This window comes from Cebidichthys violaceus, unplaced genomic scaffold (genome assembly GCF_023349555.1).
Source record: "Cebidichthys violaceus isolate CVI_PGR_0920_01 unplaced genomic scaffold, fCebVio1.0.p SCAF_19, whole genome shotgun sequence".
NCBI lineage: Eukaryota > Metazoa > Chordata > Actinopteri > Perciformes > Stichaeidae > Cebidichthys > Cebidichthys violaceus.
This window is the reverse complement of record NW_027176361.1, coordinates 12,150,871-12,175,423: the sequence shown is the minus strand read 5'-3', so window position 1 is coordinate 12,175,423 and position 24,553 is coordinate 12,150,871. Positions and strand designations below refer to the sequence as shown.

The 24,553-nt window shown below is 41.7% G+C and overlaps 1 protein-coding gene across 3 annotated transcripts in view; it reads right to left on the bottom strand.

The window, feature by feature from the left end:
- Positions 1-23,807, bottom strand: part of sorcs2 (sortilin-related VPS10 domain containing receptor 2) — a 275,594-nt gene extending 251,787 nt beyond the window's left edge. For all 3 annotated transcript variants that reach the window (XM_068713717.1, XM_068713718.1, XM_068713719.1), the window contains exon 1: positions 23,359-23,807. In XM_068713717.1, coding sequence (XP_068569818.1) covers positions 23,359-23,712 — 354 coding nt within the window. In that variant the 5' untranslated portion in view covers positions 23,713-23,807. The remainder of the gene's footprint in view (positions 1-23,358) is intronic.
- Positions 23,808-24,553: the final 746 nt, after the last annotated feature.

Sequence of the window (24,553 nt, the reverse complement as noted above, 5' to 3'; positions counted from 1 at the left end):
TTAACTGGAAGAAACAAGGAAGAGATCACATAGAGGGAGTGTGACTTACGATGGTGCATGTACACTGGTGGAGGTGTCAAAGCATCTAAACACTAAAGAGCCTTTAGAAAACAAACTACTACTACTACTGCTGCACCTGCTGCCCAAGCGTCTCGGCTACCAGCTACAGCCAATCCTATGCACCATATTATGATATAGATCCATAATTATACGCCTATGTAGTCTCACTATCTTGTAGCTTAATAAAGCTAATTGTAGTTTAAAAAAGACTGAATAGCAATGTGATATTAATCAGGCAAGTTTACCGAACTGATAAACATTCATTGGCTCACACCAGATATTCAATTATACATTGAATATGTTAAGGAGAATACTTCAGCCAAGCACAACACTGAAATTGCTGTAGCATTTTGCTAAACATCCCATCCAATCATTTTTAAAGAGATACACATATGTTGTATCTTGAATATTAATGGGAATTCAACAAAAAGTTTAAATATCTAGTAAAAGTAAAATAAATTACACCTCCTCCCACATTGAAGAATCCTAAATCTGTGTGCAAAAAAAAAAAATGACAGCTTCTTATCACCCTCTATGTACCAACGTCCATTTATATCAAATACCACACATAGTACAAGGTAATCAGTTTTTAAAGTGTTTTTGTTTGTAATATGTATAATAAGCATATCATTTAGTTATTGCTACTGATAATTTAACAAACATAAAAACATGACGTAGATAGGTTTGCAGTTTTCAAGGTGTAAATTTCAGATTGCATCTATTACACACATGAAAATAACTCACGTTTTCTGCTGAGGTGATGTAAGTTGCTCGTGTTACCACCAGCGGCATCAACAGTGGCGCCAAACTCACAAAATGTCGGATTTTTTAAAACCAAAACACTTCCAAACAGCAGACACAGCTCCTCTGTTGGGCTCAGACTCTACTGGTTCATCTCCGGTCTCTCTTTGTTCCTCCTGCATCGCTCTGTTCTGTTCTTCAAGTAACGCGACGGAGCCTCTCCCAGCTGTTAGCAGACTGTTGTGCTAACGGCTAGCTACCGAGCTGTACCCAGCATGCTGTTCGGCGGTGACATTTTATAAATGTACAATTATTAGTGCCACAAATTGTTTATGTGTCACGAACTGTTGTGTGCCGTGGTGTTGCCCTGTTAAAGAGCGTTAGTTGTGGGTTATTAATTGTTGTGTTATAAAGTTATAACCATAACTTAGGGGTCCCTCTCACTACATAAGTAGCTCCAACCATTACACTTTTAGTGGCGAAAATTGTATTTTGCTTCCTGTAGAGGAGTGGCAGCTGATGTTTCGGCTATACCGGTATGACGTATAAGACAAGTTCATGTCATACGGGCAATTAAAATTGGTGATCCGGTGTACCGCACAGCCCTAACCCATACATTACATACTAAAAAAAAGATTTAAGTAGCACAGAGGAACTTTTCCCCATTGAGTATATGGATGTGAAAAACTGCATTTACATCATTCTAACAGTGATGGTCAAACATCACAGTAAAGTAATAAAAGACAAAACATATTAGTGAGTGGGTGGGGAGATGGTAATTAAGATTCAGATTCAACTTTATCATTGTCATTGCACAGAGTACAAGTACTAGAACAACAAAATGCAGTTTTAGCATCTAACCAGAAGTGCAAAAAGAAGCAGTAAAGGTGCAGTGGCCTTTTAAGGCTTTTTTTTAAGCTGTATTTGTGTCTGGATCAAACGTCTGTTCAATTGCATTACTTGTTTAAATAGCCAATGTGTGTCCACGAAGGGGGGGTGTGTGTGTGTGTGTGTGTGTGTGTGTGTGTGAACACATTGCTTTCAATGATGCAGCTGTTGATCGCAAGCTGAACCATTGTTAGCTCAGTTGCTGCAAATAACATGAGTGGTGGCAATGAAATGAAAGCCGTGTTGGTAACCTTGCTGTCTGAAAGCACCTGTTGAGCACCGGCCCGCCATATACGCTGAACAAACAATTGCGTATGGCCCCGCAAACGCCATCTACGCTTATTTTCTCTAACCAGAGTAACATGACAGCACGGTGGAAGAAGTTGCTGGGAAACTGAAAGTCAATCAATCGCAGTGGTAGTTAATCTATACATTAGCTGATAGAAAAAGGGGAGAAAGGAGAAGTAAAATAAAAATAAAATATGAAGGACAGCAGAGATAATACATGAATAATGCTGGTCTGAGCTGGTGACAGCTGCAGGTGGATTCAAGATCGATATTTCATAATGCGGCCGCTGGAGCGGGTCGCGACCAGTCTAGACAGCCTCAGTGGCCAAGAAGTGGCTGGAAGTAACCCCAATGAACACATGTACATATGAATTTTGATGGGATTTACTGTTTCAGTGTACATGTAGTCACATTACTACTAAATGTATCTCTATTCATTGATTGATTGTAATTCTATCTAGCAAAATAAAAACAAGAGTTTCTATTAGATTTTATCACAATGCATTTTGTTGTACTTTATTAGCATATCTATTCAAAATTGCTCTTCTGGCACAGTCCAGACAGTCATTAATTAATCAAATTAAATATTGTTTTATTTTACAGTAGGAATACAGTAGTCAATTAATGAATGACTTGTCTTCTGCTACATTTTTGTATTTGATCATAGTCATAGTAACAAGATCCCATCCCATTGTCATAACTGTTTTATGAATTTACAATGAAATAGTTCAGCAGTTGTTATGTTCTCTTGTGTGTCTCTCTCTATCACACACACACACACACACACACACACACAAAGTGAGGATGGCCCCCAAAGAAAAGCTTGCCTTGGGCCCCCTGTTGGCCTCTTCTCGTCCCAGTGAAGCAGCTGTTGTTCTTCGATACTCTGCAGACCCCTCTGGATTTTAAACCTCCAGGTGTCTCTGCCTTTTGTAGACACTTCGCAAGTGTTTGTGTCAATGTTGGTGGCTTTCAGACCACGTTTCCACATGTCTGTGGCCACTGCACCTGACCAAGCCAGCAAAGCTTGAGGAGTGTGGACATGGGTGGGGACAGAACATCCCTGTAATCCAACATTAATATGTGTCATTTAGTAACAATAGCTGTGTACTGCACGATGATACAACGTTTATATTTAAACCGGTGCTTATGGCATTAATCCCAGCAGAATACAGGCTGTCAGTCATGACAGTTAGAAGTATTATACTGAAGGCCTTTCTCTTACACTGGTGACTCTCTTTACGGCCATCTGAAGGCAGCAGGTATCTGTTCTATGCAGTCTCTATCTGGAGTGATGTCACTGTCAAGCCTCAGTTACATAAGGCAGATCCAATGAATACATTGTATTCAACCAGTGTCAGACTGCTGCAAAATCACCACGGAAACCTCAGTGCTTATGTTCACAACAAACGTGTTGTTTTAATTTTTTTATCCAATATAGTTTCTTCTGCACATAGACAAAATAGAGCTAAACCATCACTAACTAACCATCGCCTTGTGAAGGAAAAGAGCTAAAAATGCTCTGTGCAGAGAAAGTACTGACAGCGGCTGATTGTGAGGACAGACAGGATGGTCAGCTGGTATATGATGCATCATAAGTGGTGGTCAGCTTGTATTTGTCAGTGTGTTTAAGGGTGTTCTTTTCAGTTTTGAGCTTGTCCCAGGTTTAAATATCCTCAATCCAACTGATCATGTTGTTTATCCTGCTGTGATATTATTTACATATAAGTTTCAGATGCATCAGTTGTTTATTCAATATTTTAACTAAATGATCAATGATTTAAAAAAAAATTTCCACGTGAGAAAATGGATGTCTACACATGTGCTATTCCAAAAGAAACTGGTGTGTGTTCAGTGTTCCTGTTTCTGCTAAAGTAGCTGTGTGTCTGTGAGGTGTGTCATCATATGCACTTGTGTATGAGTGACTCATCCACCAGCCATTGTCTGACATGGGAGAAGAGGCATTAGCTCGCCTGCATACACTCATTACGGTTTCCTGAAATACATGGGAAAATGATATCAGCTAGCTGCAGTGAGGCATGAAGGACAGAGGAAACGATAAAATGAGCCTCCTTTGTGAAAAAGACAGAAGAGGCTTAATTCAAGAGGCTGTTACCATAAGGGCTGATGACTGGCATGATACTGGAGTTTTGTGGTGTTACACTAGAGGCCCACAAGTGGTTTGTAAATGTCTCAATGAAGAGAGCAGTGGAGAGAGGGCAAAAGCATACGGGGCAGCAACATTTTGACACAGACAGGAATACTCATAAACGCAACACACACGTGTTCAGTAGGTTGTAACTGGGCGACATGGAGGCCTAGTTACAAGTTGGCAGCTGCTGCTAGTGTGTCATTGTGACTCGCTGGGGTTCCAATTCTTATAAGCATGTCATCACATAGCTGTGTTCTCTTATATATATGTGTGTGTGTGTGTGTGTGTGTGTGTGTGTGTGTGTGCGTGTTACTGTTGAGATGTGTGTGAGTGCTTGCCTTTGCAGCTGTCAGGACCCAGCATCTCTGTTCTGTGTTCACCCACCCGACCATCAAGGATTAGCTGCCTCGCATGCTGGGGACCACATCACGGGCAATCACGTATTCATGGGAAATTTAATTTCTCCGACACACTGGGTAGATTTGCATTCTGACACAGGGCTCCATCTCGCCTCGTGAATTGTCACTCAAATTGAAAAAGCAAGTGGAGGACGTCTTTTACAACGGGGCCCGCGCAGAGCATAGTATAGGAATGTGTGTGGTGGGAAGAAATGATTGCGTGAATATTTCCAGTCCACAGTGATGCGAAGCAGCCCTGTCATATTTGCTATACCCATCCCTGTGGTGCGAGGGAAATTCATCTGCTTGTGTACAACTTTATTAACCATTTCAATTTGCAATGAACTATTTCTGTGCATCTGGAAACAACAGAGTGGCTACCCTCTCCATTCTCTACTCCACTTTCCATTCCAGTTCTATAATACAGATGTTTTCCCAACCCCCACTATCATACATGAATTTGATGCAGGTGTTTACCCCCTTTTGGCAACATTAACATCAACGCTATATCTAAAGATAATCTGTCTGCCAGAGAGATAAGGAACTGTAATAGCAGTGATGAAGGTGGCACCCTTGGGATTCAAAATGTTGTGCAGGTACCAACGGGCGAATTGAAGGCACTCGCGTAAAACGGTTGTTTCCTCCAAAATTCCCCATTGCGCTTTGCTCATTTTCCCTGATTGCTCTTTCACTCTTCCCAGCGGTGATGGCCTGAATACACAGCTAATGCTGTTGTGTTCCACAATGCAGGCGTGGCGTATGGTAGGGTCACAGGTCAGGAGGAAGAGGTACATGGTGAGTTCAGGTGAGGGTTTGCCAAAACTTCTCATCAAGATGGATCTCAGCCCCAGGTAAGGCTTTCTAATGACAGGGCGTAAAATCAGACGAGACCGACAGGAAATGTGGAGATTCCTCCCACAAAGACAAGAGATAAGGATAGAAACTGAGGAGCCTTGAAAATGGAGATATTTCTGAGAGATAATCTTCTCTCCGGGTGTGAGATTTTCAAGAGGGAAACCTTTTTATCATCCTTCATTTGGCTATTTTATCTTCTCTCTACCCAGCAGCAGGCCTGATCATTTTCTTTTTTATCTTGACTCCTAAGGTCCAAAACACACAAACTGTGATGTATTATTCGGCTTAAAGGTTTAAAGAACATAGCTGAAACAACAGGGAAACCACAATCAGCTTAACACTATGGTCTTGGTAGCAGGTTTGATTTTCGCTCTGATGTAAGGCAGTTTGCTAAATGGATCACATGTCTCAACAGAGAGCATTGCATTCAACAGACTTATCTGTCTATTAAGTTGTTTGTCTGAAAACCTTGACTCAACAGCGCTGCTGTCATCCTAAAGCTACAATTTATTAATTAGAATGAGAAATCTCTGTAAACATTCAACATGGCTGCTCTCCTCCAATGTGCACCACTTCTCAAATTTGGTGAGACTGTCCGCTGCTCAATTTAATTAATTCAAGAGATCCCCACGGCGTGCTGTAGCTCACGCTAAGACGACAGATTTGCTCCCATAATAATCCACCATGTTCACACACGGGCACTTATGTGCACTCTTTGCACGGCGACCAACAATCTCCAACCCTTTTTGAAAATGCAGCGGGCGTCTTCCATTCATCGCCGATGAGCCACAGCCTAGCTCTGTTTAGCTGAAGCAGTGCTAATGAGAATGAGGTCATGGGGATTTTGGCAGCCATTGTGACGGATGTGGAGAGAGACACATGCCAGAACCATAACACCCCATTTTCTAGAACACACATACTCCCCACCCAGTGTGTCGAAACATGCTGAGTGTTGGGCCAGTGTCAGCAGCTGACTGGGAAATAAGGGCAGCTTTTTGGAAACTGGTAGCCATGCTAGAGGCTGGTTCTAGTGATGGGATTTATGAGGGAAAGAGGAAGGAAGAAAGGAAAAATGCGCCCTTTTACTTTTTCATTTGACAATGAAATCCCCAGCAGAGCAACAAAACCATCACAGAGATGAAGTACGCAAACACACTCAATGAAAAGTAGCCTCCAAGAGTACTTTTGATTTAAACCGATCAGACATTGTGTTCTTTTGCTTCTGAATGGCCCGTGACTGAAAGGGGCTGTGAGAAAGACGAGGTGTAATGGGGGGAATGGGTTTAACGAGGCTGTAACACAGCAGAAATCAATGTCCTCTTGACATGAACCACTGGAACGGGACTAACAGGGACAGACGCAGTGACACAGCAACACATACATTCAAGAATAGGCATCAAAGAGGAATACAGTGTCATATTTCATCATCCAGAATACTTCCTGCTCTGTTTAACTGTATTTCCATTTGTTGCAATAAATGGTTAAAATCTATGACGAGAGTGTTCCTGACTGAACCATTCCTTAAACTGACTGGATAAATGTAAATGTACACAAAGAATCTAAGGTAAATGTACCTTAAATAAATGTACTAGTATTTGATTATGTGTAGGCCAAACAACATCTAGATGTCTGGGCTCAACCTATTCTAAATTTGGTCGAGATAATGTCTTGATTACATTTTAATGACTATATTTTAGTGTGAAGGGAGTATTTCCAATTTTCAATCAACTTTAGTCCAATTGACAAAACAATCCTAACTTATGGTCCACATTTAGCCACATAGCATGGTCTTCTTTGTCATTCATTCATACCTTTTCCAAGGTTTTGAAATTAACTTTGATACTGAGCTACAATGTCAAATGAAGACCATGTGATATTTATTGATATTTATGCCAGTTGCCTTGTAATGCAGTGGTGGGCCGTCAGGGCCAGCAAAGCCTTCTCTGCTGGCCTAAACAGAATCACAAAGTTATAGCTATTTTATCATTTAACAATTTTTCATAAATACACTACATGTATTCTAATTATTTTCCCATTATCTTATTTTCTCATTGCACAGCTACTGTCTTCCTCTGTTGCTTTGCTTCCAGCCTGCAGCGCGAGAGTTTTCAGCGTGTGTGCTGCTGTTCGTTTTCCTGCTAAGCTAGTTTAGCATAGCCTCCCAGAACACACGAGCCTCACCAGAGTACAATGTTGTTCTTCCGTGGTGGGCGTGTCAGACAGCACGGTGTCTGTTACGTTTGGTGGGTTGCCAGGTTGAGCGCAGTGGCAAAGCTGAAAGAACATTATATTTCCCACAATTTAAGGTTCTTAATCCTCGTACCGAACGGTTTAATACGAATACGTGTATTGTTACACCCCTAGATACAAATACTAACCGTAGCTGTGGCGTCATAATGAGGTGGTTCAACTGTATTAGGACAGCACTGAAGGCCCAGGTATAAAACACACGGCCCGCCACTGTTGTAATGTGAGTGCTGGAATAAACCCTGTTGTTCATTCACATCATGCCCTCCAAAAGAAACATCTAGGAGTTGCTTGGTCTTGTAAACCAACCACTTCAGTATGTGTGAGGTTTCTTAGAAGGGTTTACAGATTGCCACATCTGTTAAGATCATCCTGACATTTACCATCTGACACCTGATCTTTATTGGATATATTTAGTTTTGACTGATTTGATGGGTCATATTGTGGAACTAGGTTCCAGGGCATTACAACACAAAGACCTTGAAATACAGAAACAAGACATGTATAACAATTGACCTCCAATCGTCAAACAAAACAACATGGCCTTTAGAGATGTCTCACGGAGAAAGAAAGAAACACCACTCTCGGGAAATCGGCTCGTGTTTTTTTGTGCTAAGCTATTTTTCAGAGGGACATGAAAAAAAAAGGATGATAATGAAAAGGGGGATTAACCAGAGAAAGAGAGGAAAGAACTAGTTGGGCCTGTTGTTGAATACACACAATAAATTAAAAAAGGGATAAACAAGCTTTCCTCTGCCAGCCTCTATTGCCCGACTGGAGTGTTGTTCACCTCAGCATGCCAGCTCTGAACCTCCACAGGGTTCTCTGTGTGTGTGTGTGTGTGTGTGTGTGTGTGTGTGTGTGTGTGTGTGTGTGTGTGTGTGTGTGTGTGTGTGTGTGTGTGTGTGTGTGTGTGTGTGTTCTGGGCAGAAGGGTCTACCAAACGACATATTTGCATACAAACTACCTGTCCAAATACGCAGAGGGGAGAAGGGGACAGGGAGGATGTGAGAGAAGGAAGAAGCAGGAAAACATTAGGAGTGAAGATGTGTGAGCGTGCGTATGTGTGAGAAAGAGAGCTTTGGGAAGGGGTCTGTTTGTCCTCCTCAGGTGCTGAGAGGCTTTTGATTTAAGCAGAGGAGAATCTCATTACCTGAGTGATGCACTGCCTGTGTTTACATGCATTATTCCAAAGAGGCTTCAATGCTCCATCATTCACCTTTCTCTCTCTACCTCTCTTTTTCTCTCAGGTGAACAAAAATGAGTTCCAATTGCAATAACAAACAGTCCGGCTCCATCACGGAGGAGGCTAAGGGATCAAATAGCTCTTGTTGTGCTTTGGTAGAATTACTTTGCCAACCAATGACTGCACTTGAGAAGCTCATGCATGGGCATGAACAAGTAGTAGGACCAGAGGGAGACTATAGATTTTGTATATACCAATGTAAGCAAACTAACAGATGGGGAACATGGTAACCAGCATGTTGTTACTGTGAGCCTGTCAGCATGCTGACATCAAAGTATGGCCTCACAGAGCTGCTAGCAGGTCTGCACACTAGTGTTAAATGATGTCTGCTGCAGCGTGGTCACGTGACCACTCTTTAGCTGCAACATATATCAAACACAACCACTGCCATACAACTATAGCATTTCCTAATCCCTCCTATAGTCTCTGAGTTCCTCGACTCATCAATCCCCACAAGGAGGCACAAATTGGGGAGTGACGAACTCAGACCCAGGACAACAAATATCAACTATTTCAGTTTGATTTATTTAAGCTTAAATAGAATGTTGGGCTAGAAAAAATGCTGCACCCTACTGTTACATGTAACAGAATGTTGTTTAAATGTTAGTTAGAGTCCTGATGGGCAGGTGGCACCTTGCATGGTGGCCCTGTCATCAGTGTATGAATGGGTGTGAATGATGACATGTAGTGCTAAAGAGCTTTGAGTCGTCAGAAGGCTAGAAAAGTACAGTACATTGCATTTACCATTTACGTGGCAGCATTATTTCTACAGTGGAACAAGTAGCGGATGACATGAGAGCAAGGTCTGTTCCATCCATTTCTTGTAATATTTTGAGCTTTTTTATGCACAAATTGATAATTGTATGCTGTCGGCAAAAGAAATCTTGATTTATCTGTTACATTCGTCTCAATTTATATTTATTAACGCTTACTTGCATTTCATATTTTCAATAACTGACCAATTCTATTCTTTCCTAAAGAAAGTTTTACTGATTTAATCTCATCTCCCTGACTACTGCAAGCCTCAAGCGTTTTCTATTTTAGAGACTTATTCTGAAGCAACGCTGGTGCATGAACCTGAAACACTCTCATTCAAATTACTGTAGTGCTGTTGCTGGTACCAGATTTGATAAATAATAATTAATTAATGTCAAGATATGTAACGATTATTCAATCAATCAATCAAAAGTTATTTCAGACTCAGGGTCCAGATAAGACATTAAATAGAATAAATTACATACAAAAGCACAATAGAAACGCATAGGCCTACCAATGCCTTCAAAGAGACAGCTGTACCAATGTCTCCACAGCTGGGACTGGTAGCGTGTAGTACTAAACCTTATGTTTGATAAAACCAAGATGATTTCATACATAGGATTTCTTAAACAGTTTGGAAAGTATTGACTCCTGCAGCTACAAACATCTCACTGGCACAACACCATCTCTGTCTCTTAAGTAATACTGTCACGGCATCACTATAAGCCACTTGAATTCTCTGGAAGCTTTGTTGTAGTTTGACCACAAGTGTGCAGTAGAGTGGTGTACAATATGCTCTGAACAGAGACATCGTCACTCCGTCTGTACACATACTAAGCTTGCGTGAGAGAATGTTTGCTTGTGCATACATCCTACCCAGTAGTTCAGGCTTTCAATTGCTTGGACAGATCATCAATAAGTCCCTAAAAGTCAAAAGTCTCTGTTGTCCGACACCATTGCTAACCCCAAACATAGTCTGGTGGGCATGCCAGTAAGCCAGAATTCTCACTATGTATTTGGGGACACCTCTTTGACAACTTTTGATGATTAACATGATCAAAAGCTTCTAAGCCCAACTGATTTTCTGTGGAGTTAATAAACTCATATATTCTATCCAGGAGGATTCTGTTTAGGACTTTTGACAGTATGCTCGCCAAAGCAAAGGGCCTGTAATTATCTAGACTACATACTTTATCGGCTCTGTCCTTACTGATTTGCACTAACAGAACAGACAGCATTGAGTCTGGTAATAAGCCATGATTCATGAAGCCATGTAAAACAAATAGAAAAGAGGGGAGCTAACCTCGGACTAGCATATCTTGACCATTTTAAAGCTGCCCACAGATCTGGTCCCAACAACAGGCATAACGTTGCCGGGTTTCTTTTTCTGTCCGGGGGCAACAGTACGCAATCCCACCTGAGCAGCAGCGTGACAAAGATGTTAAACCCCCGGAACTTTTACTCGTTGAAGCCCGGTCCACGTCCAGAACGCAGGGCCCCGCCACAGCCCCTTCTCCAGCACCCAAGTCCGAGGCTCCGCCTGGTGCAGCCCCCTTCCCTGCATCGTCAGAGCCAGTGGTCCCAGCCTTTGCGCACACAGTGCCCCTTACCAGCGCCGCCGATGCACCTGGACCACCGCCAGGAGTCAGGTCAGTGGCACGCTCCACACACGCTGGAATTGATTTCCACAGGGATGGCACGGAAATCTTCGCTTACGTCAGCCTGAGGGTTTCACTGAGCAGACCTCACTGCAGGCTCGAAACGTCCATACTGGAAAATGTCACCGGAGGCAAATCATCCAGGTAATGACAAACAAATCTGGGAATGTTCTCCCCGCACTCAGTCATTACTTTAAGGCAACTCTTTATGTTGTTGATGTCTTTCTGTGACTCTTTATGGAAAACACACCGCTGTGCCCTATCTTTGTAGGGCAATGTTCAAACAAAACTCTTTTACTCAGAGTCAGACGTGTTCGCAGCCAACAAGACGATCTCGTCCTGGCTTAGTGTCTTAATTTGGAGGAAATTAAGCATCTCATCCTCAACAAAACTTTGCCTTGTTATGTAAATCTCAGGTTTTATTCGTAGACCGGAGCGGCCAGGCCTCGACGTGCAATGTCCACCATCTTATCTGAAACAGTCTAAAATTGACAAAATTGTGATTGTGAAGTTATTTAACAAATTGTTCCACACTCAAAAAGATGCATTACATCCAATTTATGGCGAGAACAGCAAAACCACTCCCATCTCAACAACTATCTTGACAATTTAATTTACCTTATTTTACCAAATTAATACTAGTTACTTACATAGTCTATTTAATTCTTCCATATTTGAAATGTGTGCTATCTCAGCTGCAGAACGATATCAAGCAGTTGATATAAATCACTGAATAAAACCTGATCAATTAAAGACAGATCTATGTAAATATACATGTGTGTGTACCTATATGCATAATAAATGAATGTATAACATTAATCTCAACATTTCACCAAAAATCTGTGTCCTGTGAGAGAGACAAGAAACGGGTGGGACAGAACATTCCTCCCCTCTGTTGTCCTGTGCTCTGGCTGAGATAAAGCAGTAATTGACATCCAGTTATTTGGCAGGAAACTAAAAGAATTGTAAACAGAGTTGGCTGTCATGAACTTAACTTTACATAACCTTTATACACTCCGATGTTTAAATATATTTATACATAAAATACAAGGATTACTACGACTAGGCCTGGAATGTCAAGTACAGATTCTTTAAGTTGTTTATTACAATTGGATGCTCTCTATGTCCTCAGGAATGTGAATGATCGTAAAAACCACAAAGGTGGGGTCATAAAACATTGTCGGGTCAGCCGTCGTGGTTTCATGGTCCTATGTTGAGTTTGTCCAGGCACATGGTGAATTGTGAGTCTAACCACTTAATAACCTATGGGTTGTGAGAGCAGTTCCTGGAAGAAGTTTATTAGTTCAGATTGTGTCACAGACATCTCAGTTTTATAGTCTCTCTGTGGATGTCCGCTACAATACTAACCTGCATATTAAAAACCACATAATCACCCCTTTAGTTTGCATTTAAGTCTATTTTTAGCGCCCCAGTGGATGACTGTCACCTCGTCTTTGTAAGCCACTCTGTCTCTCTGTCACACTGCAGAAGACCAAAATCACCTGATGCCACTGTTGTGACAAACAACACTCCAAACAATAATTCTATTTGTCACCGCTTTGCATCTCTATTCTCGCTCACAGGCACACGTCTACTTTCAATCAAGCAAAAGTAAACCACATGGAGAGGGTGAGAGACACAGAGGGAGACAAAGAGAGAGAGGGAGAGAGAGGTGGAGGCAGCAAACAGGCAGCGTACGTTACCTTGATGCCAGCTTCAGATCACAGTCAGTCTTTTTCATGTAAAACAACAGCTGTTTTTGACAGCACGTTTGTTAAAAACCTAAACACGAGTTCATGTGAGTTATTGTTTTTTCTTTCCTTTTCCTTCTTTCCTTTTCTTTCCTCCCACACACTGCAACGCTGCCACCTCTCCCCTGATACTGCGGTGCTCTAATTGCTACCAACATGAGTCACAAACATTCAGCTCTTTTTTTTTTCCAGGGAGAAGAATTATTACTGGCAAGCTTCACGTCCGTCAACACATGCTAATTTCCATTTTACTGCTTCCAGTTGCCTCGTGTGTGTAGGTGTGTGTGAGGTTGGCACTGCGACCAAGCATGTCATCCCTGGTAGAACTCGGGTAGCAGAGCTGCCTTTGAACTGCACACAAGGCTGACTTTGAGTCTGGGTTTGTGCTCCAAGACAAACTTCAGCCAACCGAGAATAACTACAGCTTTTAAAAAACAGAGTTCTCTAAATAACCGAAAGGTTCTCTTAAGTACCATGCTGAAATGGATTTGTGTACTGTAGATACTTCACAATGGTAAAAACACAAAAGCCTCCAAGAGAAAAAAGTCATATTATGAGAATGAAAGTGATGAAAAGGTAAAGACTCCGGTATTGGTTCATGGTCTCTTGAAGGAATAGTGCATGAAATATACACAATGCCCAATCTCTGTGGGTGATTACAAAACCCTGCTTCCATATACTGTAAGTATCACATCAATGTTACACAAACCAGAACCAGCAAACACAGAGCTTATCTTTAAGCTTTACGACTTTTATGCTGTGGATTTTTTAAAGTAACTCTGTAAATGTGTGATGCATACAAAACACATCACGTATGCATTAATGTCTTCATTTATTATACAATCCAAGACGAACAAGTGCAAACTAACCAAAATACTAATTAATATGGAAGGTCCCAGGTCCAAGCCATAGAGACCCTCCAAGGGTGACACCACCTCATGGACAAGGCCCGCACATCCAAACTAAACAGCAAAACATGTCGCTTGTGATGTAACGAATTGATTGTTAGCCAGTGCCTTCCAAAACCGCTACAACTGAGTGCTACAAACATGATTCATACTCTATGACTGTTATCGGAAAATGTAAACATCTGTTGTATTAGGCATTAGAACTAAAAGCAGATGTTGTCTTTGGGAGGACAGTGTCCAAGCACCTTCTGTGTTCATATTTCAGCACCTAGAAAGCACATATGCTTGCATATGGGAAAATACTTACACTTATATTAGATGAACAACGTCCTGAGTGAAGTTACCTGAGTATATGTTATGATATAACCCGCTTTGCGTGTTTACTGTGTATTTTTGTACTTGCCTTAGCCAATCATAACCAAGGACACAGACAATCCGTTTTATATCTGGATCCATTTTCCTGTTCTGGACGCCTGACTTGTGTGGAGGGCTCCATGCTGTTGTTGTGCAATTGGCTTAAGATGGAGACTGAAAATACCCTGGTCCCTGGTGAGAGGTTGGGTTCAGATGGGGGGGGGGGGGGGTTATAAAAATTGGGGACGGCTTAGCACAGAGCGAAGAAGATCCAATCTCTAAATGTGTTGCTGTGAAGGTGAAACCCTGCTGGGCCGCATTTCACAACTCTCACAGGGGCTCTATAGGCAGAGCTTACCCACTGCTCCTATAGCATGTGCAGGCAGGCAGGCACACATCTCACACCACCCCCTCACACACATATAACACAAACAAAAGCTATTCCCCCCGCCAAACACTGCAAGCCCACACTAACGTTATTGTCAGGTGAATTATTCTCAACTCCAATCTTAGTAACTTTAATGTTTTATCGTCAGTTAAAGAATCATTGTTTACACTCAGAAGTATGACAGAGATGAACAAAACAAATATTATAGAGTTCACCAGAATTATTATTAGGATGTCATGGGTATCATCAATCCACATTCTAAATTTTGTGGCAATCTGGTGAGTGGTTGTCAAAATATCTTTCTCTTGGTGGGACGGACCACGGATTGACTCTTGTGTGGGCGAGTCTGTAATAGTCTGCTTCGATAACAGGGCAAACAAATTATAGGATAAATGCAAAATTGCATGACGATCAGCCCAAAAACAAGGTTCATTTCTTTTGTTCCTGAAAGAATGAGTAATGAAGAAACAAGGATTTCACCTGACAACCTCAATATGACTGCTATATTGATGCCAGAGCAAGACCTGGGAGAAGTGTGAGGCATGAATAGGGGCCTCTCTGAATTCAGATCAGGAGCCAAACTGCTGGAAGACTCCAACAGGATTCCAGGTCAACATGAGCAGGAACTTTCAACCATGGAAGCCAAACTGCAGAAGGCGATGAGGAGAGCAGGAATAACAAGGCATGGGAGGAAATAAAGCCCTGGGTTTACAGGGACAAAACTGGAAAATCAAGGAACGTATGCCGGTTGCATTTAACAGCGTAACAAAAGAACAAAAGTTTGGAGAAAGTCGCGGATGTTCAAGCAGATGACTGGCTTTCTTGTGTGTCACAGCCTGCCAACTAGTTGTTTTGACTGTTGCTTGGTGACTAGTACCCCCCCGGCTGCATCTCACACACTAAAACATACACACACACGCTTATATTGAGTCATTTTGTCTCTAAGAGGTTCTACCTTTCCAAGCTAAAAAGAAGGTAGTTGGTTAGCAATAGACCCCCCCCCCTTAATCATCCACAATGCTTTTATGTTCCAATAAACTATTGTTTTCTAAATCAACTCTATAACAGTTCAGACATAAATGTCAGTCAGAACTATCAGTATTCTACTGTGCCAGGTAGCCTGACTAGATTTCAGTGAATGGATTTTGGAAGCTGAGACTGACTTTTTGTCGAGCATCTTAACGGCTAAAATAACTAGGATTCTGTTCTTTCCCACATATTTTTGTCACTGTCATGAATGTTTGTTTTATCTGTCACAACATATTAAAACTATAACTTTGACCAGACTAATGCAATGCAATTCAATGTAGTTAACAATACAATATTTTGATGCAGTATTCCTTTCTTTCAAGCCTTCATAATGACATAATGGATGGGAGGCGTCAATCATCCGTGAGATGAGGGAGACAGCCATCTGATGTAGCACAAAGAGTCATGTGAGCCTTAGTGTCCTGATGGCCATCCAGGATGTCGAACATGCTGTAGTGGAGGATTCACATCAAAAAGAGAGAGAAGAGACCCAAAGAAACAAATCTGATGATTTACAGTCTGGGTTTTGGAGCGTCTTCTTAAGCAGGATGAACGAGGACAGAAAAGATAAAGGATGAGAAAGCCTCTCTTCACATGCGCAAACAATTTTCCACCGCGGAACAACCAGAGGTCAAATGAACTGTCTGTTCGGTATGCAAAGCGTGAACAAATGTAAGGAAATGTGCATGCGTGTGTGACTGGAGACACAGAGCACACGGCTCTGTTTTGTTACAGCTCACGTGTGTGTGTGTGTACACACCTGCATGAGCCATGATCTACCATGCAAATAAAGGACCTCATTATAAAACATTAGCGTTCCCGACTCGATTTAAATTCAACCAATGCATGTTTTGATTAGATGTATCCTGCAGGCAGATTATCCTTTGACCTGATAAACAGTGCTTGCAATCTAAATATGGTGTTGGCAAGGTAACCTGAGTGCATAGTAGGAAGCTGGGGAAGATGAGGGTTAAAGGTATCACCTGATATTGTCTCCCGTTAGAAAGCAAAAGAATCTGTAAAGAACCGTCAACCCAACAAAAGCGGAGAAAGAGGAGGAGGAGGAGGAATGGTGACGACAAATCTATTCAGACTAATGATCAGCCGACCGTTCGTCCTGTAATATCTCAACATCTACTGGATGGATTGGCACAACATTTGGAACATGATTCATTGATGCCCTCACCTTTCATAACTGCACTAGCAAGCTGACATGCTTGGTTCAGAGTAAGATGTCTCAACAATAAGTGAATTTGGGTCAGACATTAATGTTCCCCTCAGCATGAAATCTAATAACTTTGGTGATTCCTCATCTTTTCCGATAGTGCCATCATCAGGTTTGTCCAGTGCTTTGGTTTAAGAACAAAACTGAAAAACTAATGATATTCCCATCAGCCTTCACTGATATCAACTTTGTAAATCATGCTAATTGGAATATGTTACACAATGTCCTCTTCCCCATCAAAGTGCATTAACTCTCAAAAATATCTGATAAGCTGCATGTTTATATCTACTGATGCTTCGACATACAGTGAATGAGGGATTACCATTTACTTTTAAACAATTTTGATATATTTTAAATCCTTGAACATTTATGAGTCAATAAATTCAGTGTTGTTCTTCTACTTCCACTTATTCCCACACAGGAGGGCTCTTAAAGTGGCAAGAATTACCCACAATTCCCCTGTGGCATCAGAGGGCAGTAGAGAGTTTGGACTGTCAGCGCCCCTTTTGCCGCTCATTAATCACTTAGGCTACTGTGGGACAGCCCACCAGAGACCAGCAACACACACATGCAAGCACACAGACTCGCAAATGTAACAGCGGTGTGAGCGCAATACAAATGTATAATCGGTCTCTCCGTGGAACAATCGATACATGCAAAATAGGGAAACCTTATTAAATGTGGAGTGCTGTTTCCTCACTGATACAAATGCACACACACACACACACACACACACACACACACACACACACACACACAGATAGTGATGCTGTTTATTACCATAGAGAGGAGATAGAAATAGAGGGAAGACGAACAGAGTTCCCTGGGGCTACTCAACAGAGCGAGGAGAGCGAGAGGAACAAAGGCTGTCCTTTCAATAGTGGAGGCTGTCTTCATGTTGTATTATATTTTTCTATTGTAAATAATATCCTAATTTCCTGAAATGTCCTTAGACCTATAATATTCAAATCAATGTTGAAGGTCCCATGTGTAGAATTGTATAACTGTTTGTTAGCAAAGAAAGGAGACAATCCAAGAATAAACTGGTGCAGTCTGTGGCCCAATCCCACTGCCCCCCTAACCCCAAGCCCTGCACCCTCAGGGACTTAATTGATGTCACCAGGTGAGTGCTTGGGTGTGGGGATGAAATGGTATCATAGATGTAATAGGATTGGGAAAAAAAATTTTTTACATTAACAAAGCCAAATCATGTTAGGTACAATTTAGTTCACCACGACGACACTTAAGGGACTGACTGATTTGAATGAGGCGCTCATCTCGCTGAGTGGACAGAAGGTAAATTGTCAAATAATCTATTTATTCATTTTCGTCAAAACAGCATCATTAAGTAGGTTGCTCCGTCTATGTCTGTTTACTTGTTGTTATTTTTCACCACTTCCGAGCTTTCTATTGTAACCAGGCAATACACTTCACAATACTATCAATTGAGGGTAATTCCCTCAGCCTAACGTGTGCATAAGAGCTCAAAATGTCTAAGAGAGAGTCCTCTTCCCTTGACAGAGGGAAACATTTAAGCCCTCGCAGACACTGCAGATGTTAGATCATTATGGTGGTCAGTGTATTTCTTTGGTTAAGTCAAACATTTCAAATACTTCACATTTAGATTAGGATTTTAATTTAGCAGCACTCCATACAGTAGTGATGTTAGGCATAAGCTTGTCATTTTCTGGAGCAGCTTGGTCAAACAAAACAACTTGGTTATCTGACTACAATCTTTTAATAGACAGTGTGCATTCCAAACTGTCATGAGTCAGTGTCAAAGTTTATTCTGAGTGTGGAAATAAAACTTTGACGAAACAATTTTGATTTAAAATGATCTTTTCACTGCGCTTTGAAACATCTCCTCGTCTTCATCAGTTGATGGAGTTTGCTGTAGTTGCCATGAAAATCTAGTGAGTGGATTTAAGATTATGATTATTAGGTAAAAGACCCCATCAATTCACATTATAGAAAGTGCAGGATGCAAATTTGGAGCTTGACCCATACTGCTTCTTTTTCGGATCTGTAACTTGCAAGTCATCCATTTGTATGGAAGAACACTAAATCACTGGAGTGTGTGTTTCAGTGGTTGATGAGAATCAACAGTTTACTGTGGGCTTCTACGACACATTACTACCTCATATAGTTGTTGTAGCAATATAATTGCTACAACAATTTTCCTGATAATGTTAGGATAATTTTCCTAACAATTTTCCTGATAATGTCAGGAAATATTTGCTTCAGAGCAACATTCTCTTTCATGTGGAGTCATGTTTGTGTCCACCTGTCATTTCAATATCCACTCGTCTTTTTGCTCATGAGAACAACATCTGTCTCTCAAACAGCTAAATGTTCACAAGCTAGTGTTGGGAAGGAAAAGGAGCATGTTTGAGTTATCAGCATATATAAAAACTAAATTATTGAAATCAATAGAATTATTAATGGCTGTAAAATTATTCACGATTATTAATAATAACGGGGCACCACCCTGCAAACAGGGGCCAATAACCAAACTATAAACTAAGTCTCATAATTAGTATCCACTCACAATGTCAACAGTCAAAGTACTATTCCACATTCAGAGTGAAAGTGAAGGTGTTGAGTATCCAGCTATTATCATAATACACATGCACAAAGTAATCACAGAGAGCTGCTCTTTACAGTATAACAGAGTTTATTAAGTTCCAATAATAATTATTTATTCAACTAATATCTAAAACTAACAACAAATACTATACATTTATGAGCACGCTATCTAAAACCATCTCTTTTTATTTTGAATACTTTGAGCCGAGCACGTTGTCTTGTTCATCTCGAAAGCATCGTCTGTTTTTCTTTTCATCCCTGTCAAATATTTGTCTATTCTGTAAACCCACAGACTGTCTGAGTGAACACCATTACTATTGTTACAGCCGATGTGTTTACTGTTCAGCTATGAAAAAGATTCCGACGTCAGTACTGCAACAGTAGTACTGCATCACGCACACACAACTACAACGACTAACATTGATTGGCTGTGACAATGTTTCACGACACTTCTCTTCTTGTAATTGTTGGGACTATGGTTGTTTTTTCCCAGGTCCAAACATTCAGTGCCTCCATATTTTGTGAGTAGAATCTGCAATATAACAAGTACAATTTCTCCTTCAGGTTAATGTAGTACTGCAATGTTTGCCTCTGAAGTAGAAATACACATTAGTAGTTTACAGGTGAGTTGCATGTTTTTTCAGTGCTTTGGTTATTTTGGGGTTCAAGTGATTCGAGTAATACTTTTCATTCTTAAACATCACAATGAATCTGTAGCTGTTTGTGGCCCTTTAAGTTGGGCCCCCAGACAGACTTTAAAGTCTGACCGTATAGCTGTGACTTGGTACATGGCAGGCGTATTGCTCAGGACCCAGGAAAGCTCTCTGTCGAGTGTGTTTGTATGAGCGGTTCTTGAGAAAGATGCAGCAACACCGCAGGCCTAGCACTGCACTAGTTATTATAATGCTGACAAGCTAGAAGCTGGAAGAAAGGCACTATTTACTGTTGCACTGGTCTTTTGATCTGGATTCCACATCCACTTGTTTTTCTGTTTTCCTTGGATTCCATGCCTTACTCTAAAACCACCCTTACACACATACTTCAACAGCTATCTCTGCTCTTCACGGACACGTCTGGAGAGCGCCTGAGGGAAAGCTGCTCCATGCTCTAAGGCTTAAGCCATCAATTGACCAACCAAGACTTGCCAAAGGGTCTATCGCCGTCTCTGCTACAGGGACAGAGGGGAGCGCACAAGAGCTATTTTCAATAACAGAACTTTTAGAACTTTTACTTTAAAGCTAGATGAACAATTCCTTCTCTTGTCAAAACACTGTGCAGCCTGGCAAGAGATGGAGGTCGGCCAGGACACACACATACACATATTACAATGATGATGAAATGATGTAGTGATCACTATAAGGTAATCAACAAAAAACTAAGTTAAAGGAGTGTTTTCAGAAAAGAATGCTCTATTCGGGTGGTCACATCCTTAACAACCCATCATAAATGTCAGCCTAAGGGAAATTGCATGGTACCATTCGTCTGTGTTTATTAAGCTGGGATGAACTCGGTCTCATTGACCTTTCAGAGTACATAGTGCCCACGACAAGTTAATTGAAGATAAGTCAAACCATCTATGGCTGACAGAGCCAGAGTGCTAGGATTCCTGCAGACTATTCCCTCAATTAAAAACATTTTTAAAAAAGACAAGATGTCGACGGGGAAGTTCATCACAAGAAAGGCAGCAGTCCATTTAGAGAATGATATTTTGTATTACTGAAATGGCCAGTCTTAAATGTCAAAGTACTAGAATCCCACAAGTCATTATGGTATTGTAGTGCTTTATCCTCAAAAGTGACTTTGGGCAGTTTGTTTGATCAAACTGAAATCAAAATGAACTTTTACTAAACAAACCAATATCATTTGGTGTTTGGTGTTTATTCTTCTTGTTTGGTAGCCTAATTGTAAAAAAAAAATAATAACTGTAATGTTTTGTTGCAGTTAGTGTTCTTGCTAATGTCGCCATTTTTACTTTTGCAACCAGTAAATGGAAGTGACCATATTTGGATGGCGGGGGAGTGACATAGAGATGCTGTATGTGACTCTGGTAGGGTAGCAATCACAGTAAGCCCGCCCTAAAGCTTTATTGTCTGTTTGACTCTAAACGGATCATAATTTTCTAAATCTTGGCAACACTGCACTCAGAGGCTCCAGGCTGTTTCCACAAATAAGCTTCATCCGGAAAAAATCCACAATAACTGGTATCTTCGTAGCTTATATTTCTTTACATAAAAAGTGAGGAGAACTCCAACTTCAGTTCAACTTTGAAGCTTCAGAGTTTAAAACGTGACATTAAACACTCCCTGACACTCCTTTAAGAGTGATCTGGTTTAAAATAAACCGATCTCCCACCTCTCAGGTGCAGTAAATGTGAGTATACTGTGCAAATCTCCAAGATTTCTGGCTTCTGAAATTCAAGTTTTTTTTCAAGTTCTCCCTGCCGCTTGGACCCACCAATGTGTGACGGTGCCTAGAGCAGCTTTAAATTAAATCTCTCCTGCCTTTGTTGCTAATCCAATAAATTGAATGTTACCTGCAAATGTCACCGTTCACATTATTTACCAAATCATTTTCGATGAAACTCCAGCAAATTTGATGCAAAATAGGACTTCTGGCTGTTTCACGGTCATATTCATTTCTCTCTCATGTCATTTTTTTTTTTCCAGAGCCTAACTGCCAATACAACAGCAATGTGTTACTAACAAAAAGGCTCTGATTGCAAGGGATGTCCCCACCAGGCACTACCAGTGCAATCCCCCCCCCCCCCGTCTGTCAATATCCATCACAAGGACTGCTCTTGTTTACATGGTGTAGCTGCTCTCACTTGACCTGGCCCTAAGGAAAAATCACTGTAATATTCATACACTGACCAGATCATATATGTTCTTTAATTTCCAACATTATCACTTAAATACTCCCTTATAGGAGCTTAATTCAGTGTCTCATATTAGTAATGACTTCAGTGAATGTATCAGATGTTGTGCTATTTTTTGTCCCCGCTGGCATCACTGTTCATCCCAGTGGGACTTATTTCTTCTGATATCGGGTATCTGTCTGAAATCTACTTTGGCGCAACAAAGTGCATAGGATAGCATAGCATTGGCAGACACTGGCGGTTAGACTACAACCATTTGCATATGAGCCAAGTCGCGTTTCAAACCACAAATAAACAAGGCATTGCAAAATTCATGACCGTATAAAGCTCCATCAATATTTGAGTCATGGCTACTTGTGACTGAATCAAGCACGAGCTGTCTGTTTAGTGCGCGCTCCTTGTCTCTGCGCTCACAGGCTAATGGCGTCCTTGGACTTCTGAATGTCACCACACACTTTGGCATGAGTGCTTTTTATTGTGCTGCTCAAAGTGGGTCACTTCCCCAGGACACCATTGAACATCAGTAAAAAATAGTGTTACAATATTAAGAAAAAGAATGAGAAGTTAAAACAAAGGTAATCTCAGCACCATGCTGTCCCCACACAGCACAGGGTAAACAGACAATAACAGAAAAGCTCGTGATGTGATGTAATGGGAGTCTGGGGCGACAGAGTGAAGCGTGTCGCTGACATGAAAACGTTTTAAAAGTCCCGATCAAAGCCTGACAACATGCACCGTCCAACTGGACCACCTAGATGCGTAAAACCCCCACCGTGGAGAGCAGTGTGCGTCTGTAGCCGCAGCCTGCTGCGAGAACAATAACTTGTTTCTGGTGATGTGCGCTGTGGCTGTAGTGATGGATGGTGGAAGGTGACAAAGAGGGAATGTTGGTGGATGGTGCATGAACCAGCGGATCGTGACGGGACGGGACAATTAGGGGATAGACTACTCACGCTGCTGTTCTCTCCTGTCCAGTGGACCATCGCCTGGTTGTGGGTTGCATCCCCTTTGAGTACGAACGAGCTGCTGAGCAGGGTCATTTGTTTTTCCCGGGACAGCGCTCTCCTGAAGCGGGGTGAGCTCTCGGCGCCGACGGCTTCCTCGTCACCGTCCGTCGGTAAGCCCGGCGAGGATCCTCCGTCTCCTCTTCCCATGTCAAACGTACGGTCCTCTCCGCCGCGCCGGTTTAAAACCCCGCTGTCACAGCGCACGGGTCCCGGCACGGCCATCCAGGCCGAGGTGATCAACAGAAAGACGCAGAGGTTAACAGCGGCGGAGACCGGTTCTTCGGGGTGCAGTAATGCCATGTTTTGCGCCGTAGTAGCGCTGAGTATCGCGGAGACTGATGGAGAGACTGCTGATGCGTGTGGAAGATAGGTGTATACTGTAAGCCGAGGGAGAGAAAGGGAGTGAGGGGGGAGGGAAGGAGGGAGGGGAACTAGAGCGGAGGCAGACAGTGGGAACAACGTGGACGCGTCTCTGTGCCAAGCGGGATCCACAGAACGGCGCAGTGGTGCCATCTGCTGTCCTACAACTGCAGCACTTCGCGACTTCGTGAAGGAATTCACATTTTAAAATATGACACATGACCAGTGGTGGGCCGTCAGGGCCAGCAAAGGCTTCTCTGCTGGCCTAAACAGAACCATATAATTATAGCTATTTTATAATTTTATAATTTTTCATAAATACACTACATGTATTCTAATTATTTTCCCCATTATCTTATGTTCTCATGGCACAGCTCCTGTATTCCTCTGTTGCTCTGCTTCCAGTGCAGCTTGTTTTAAGTAGAGCTCTTATCCAATCAGATTTCACCTCTATGTCTCTATGTAAGGAGAGAGGCCCGAGGCCCGCTAGGGAGACTTTGCAGTTTAAGTAAATGGGGACGATATTGTTGATTGTCATAGTGTTCAACCAATCAGATCTTTAGTTTGACACGTTGGACGTGTTCTTTGACTGCCAGAGCTACCCAGGTACCTGCTAAGTACGTCAGCATTAAGGTGCGCCGTGATTGGTCAGTGGGCCAGCGTGACTGTGGTGATGCTGAAGCTAGCTAGCACGTGTATTAATAATAACAGTTCAAGTTGAAAGATATGTAAGAAGTTATGACATTGACATGGTGTTTTGCTTGGTGTAGATTCTTTCTTT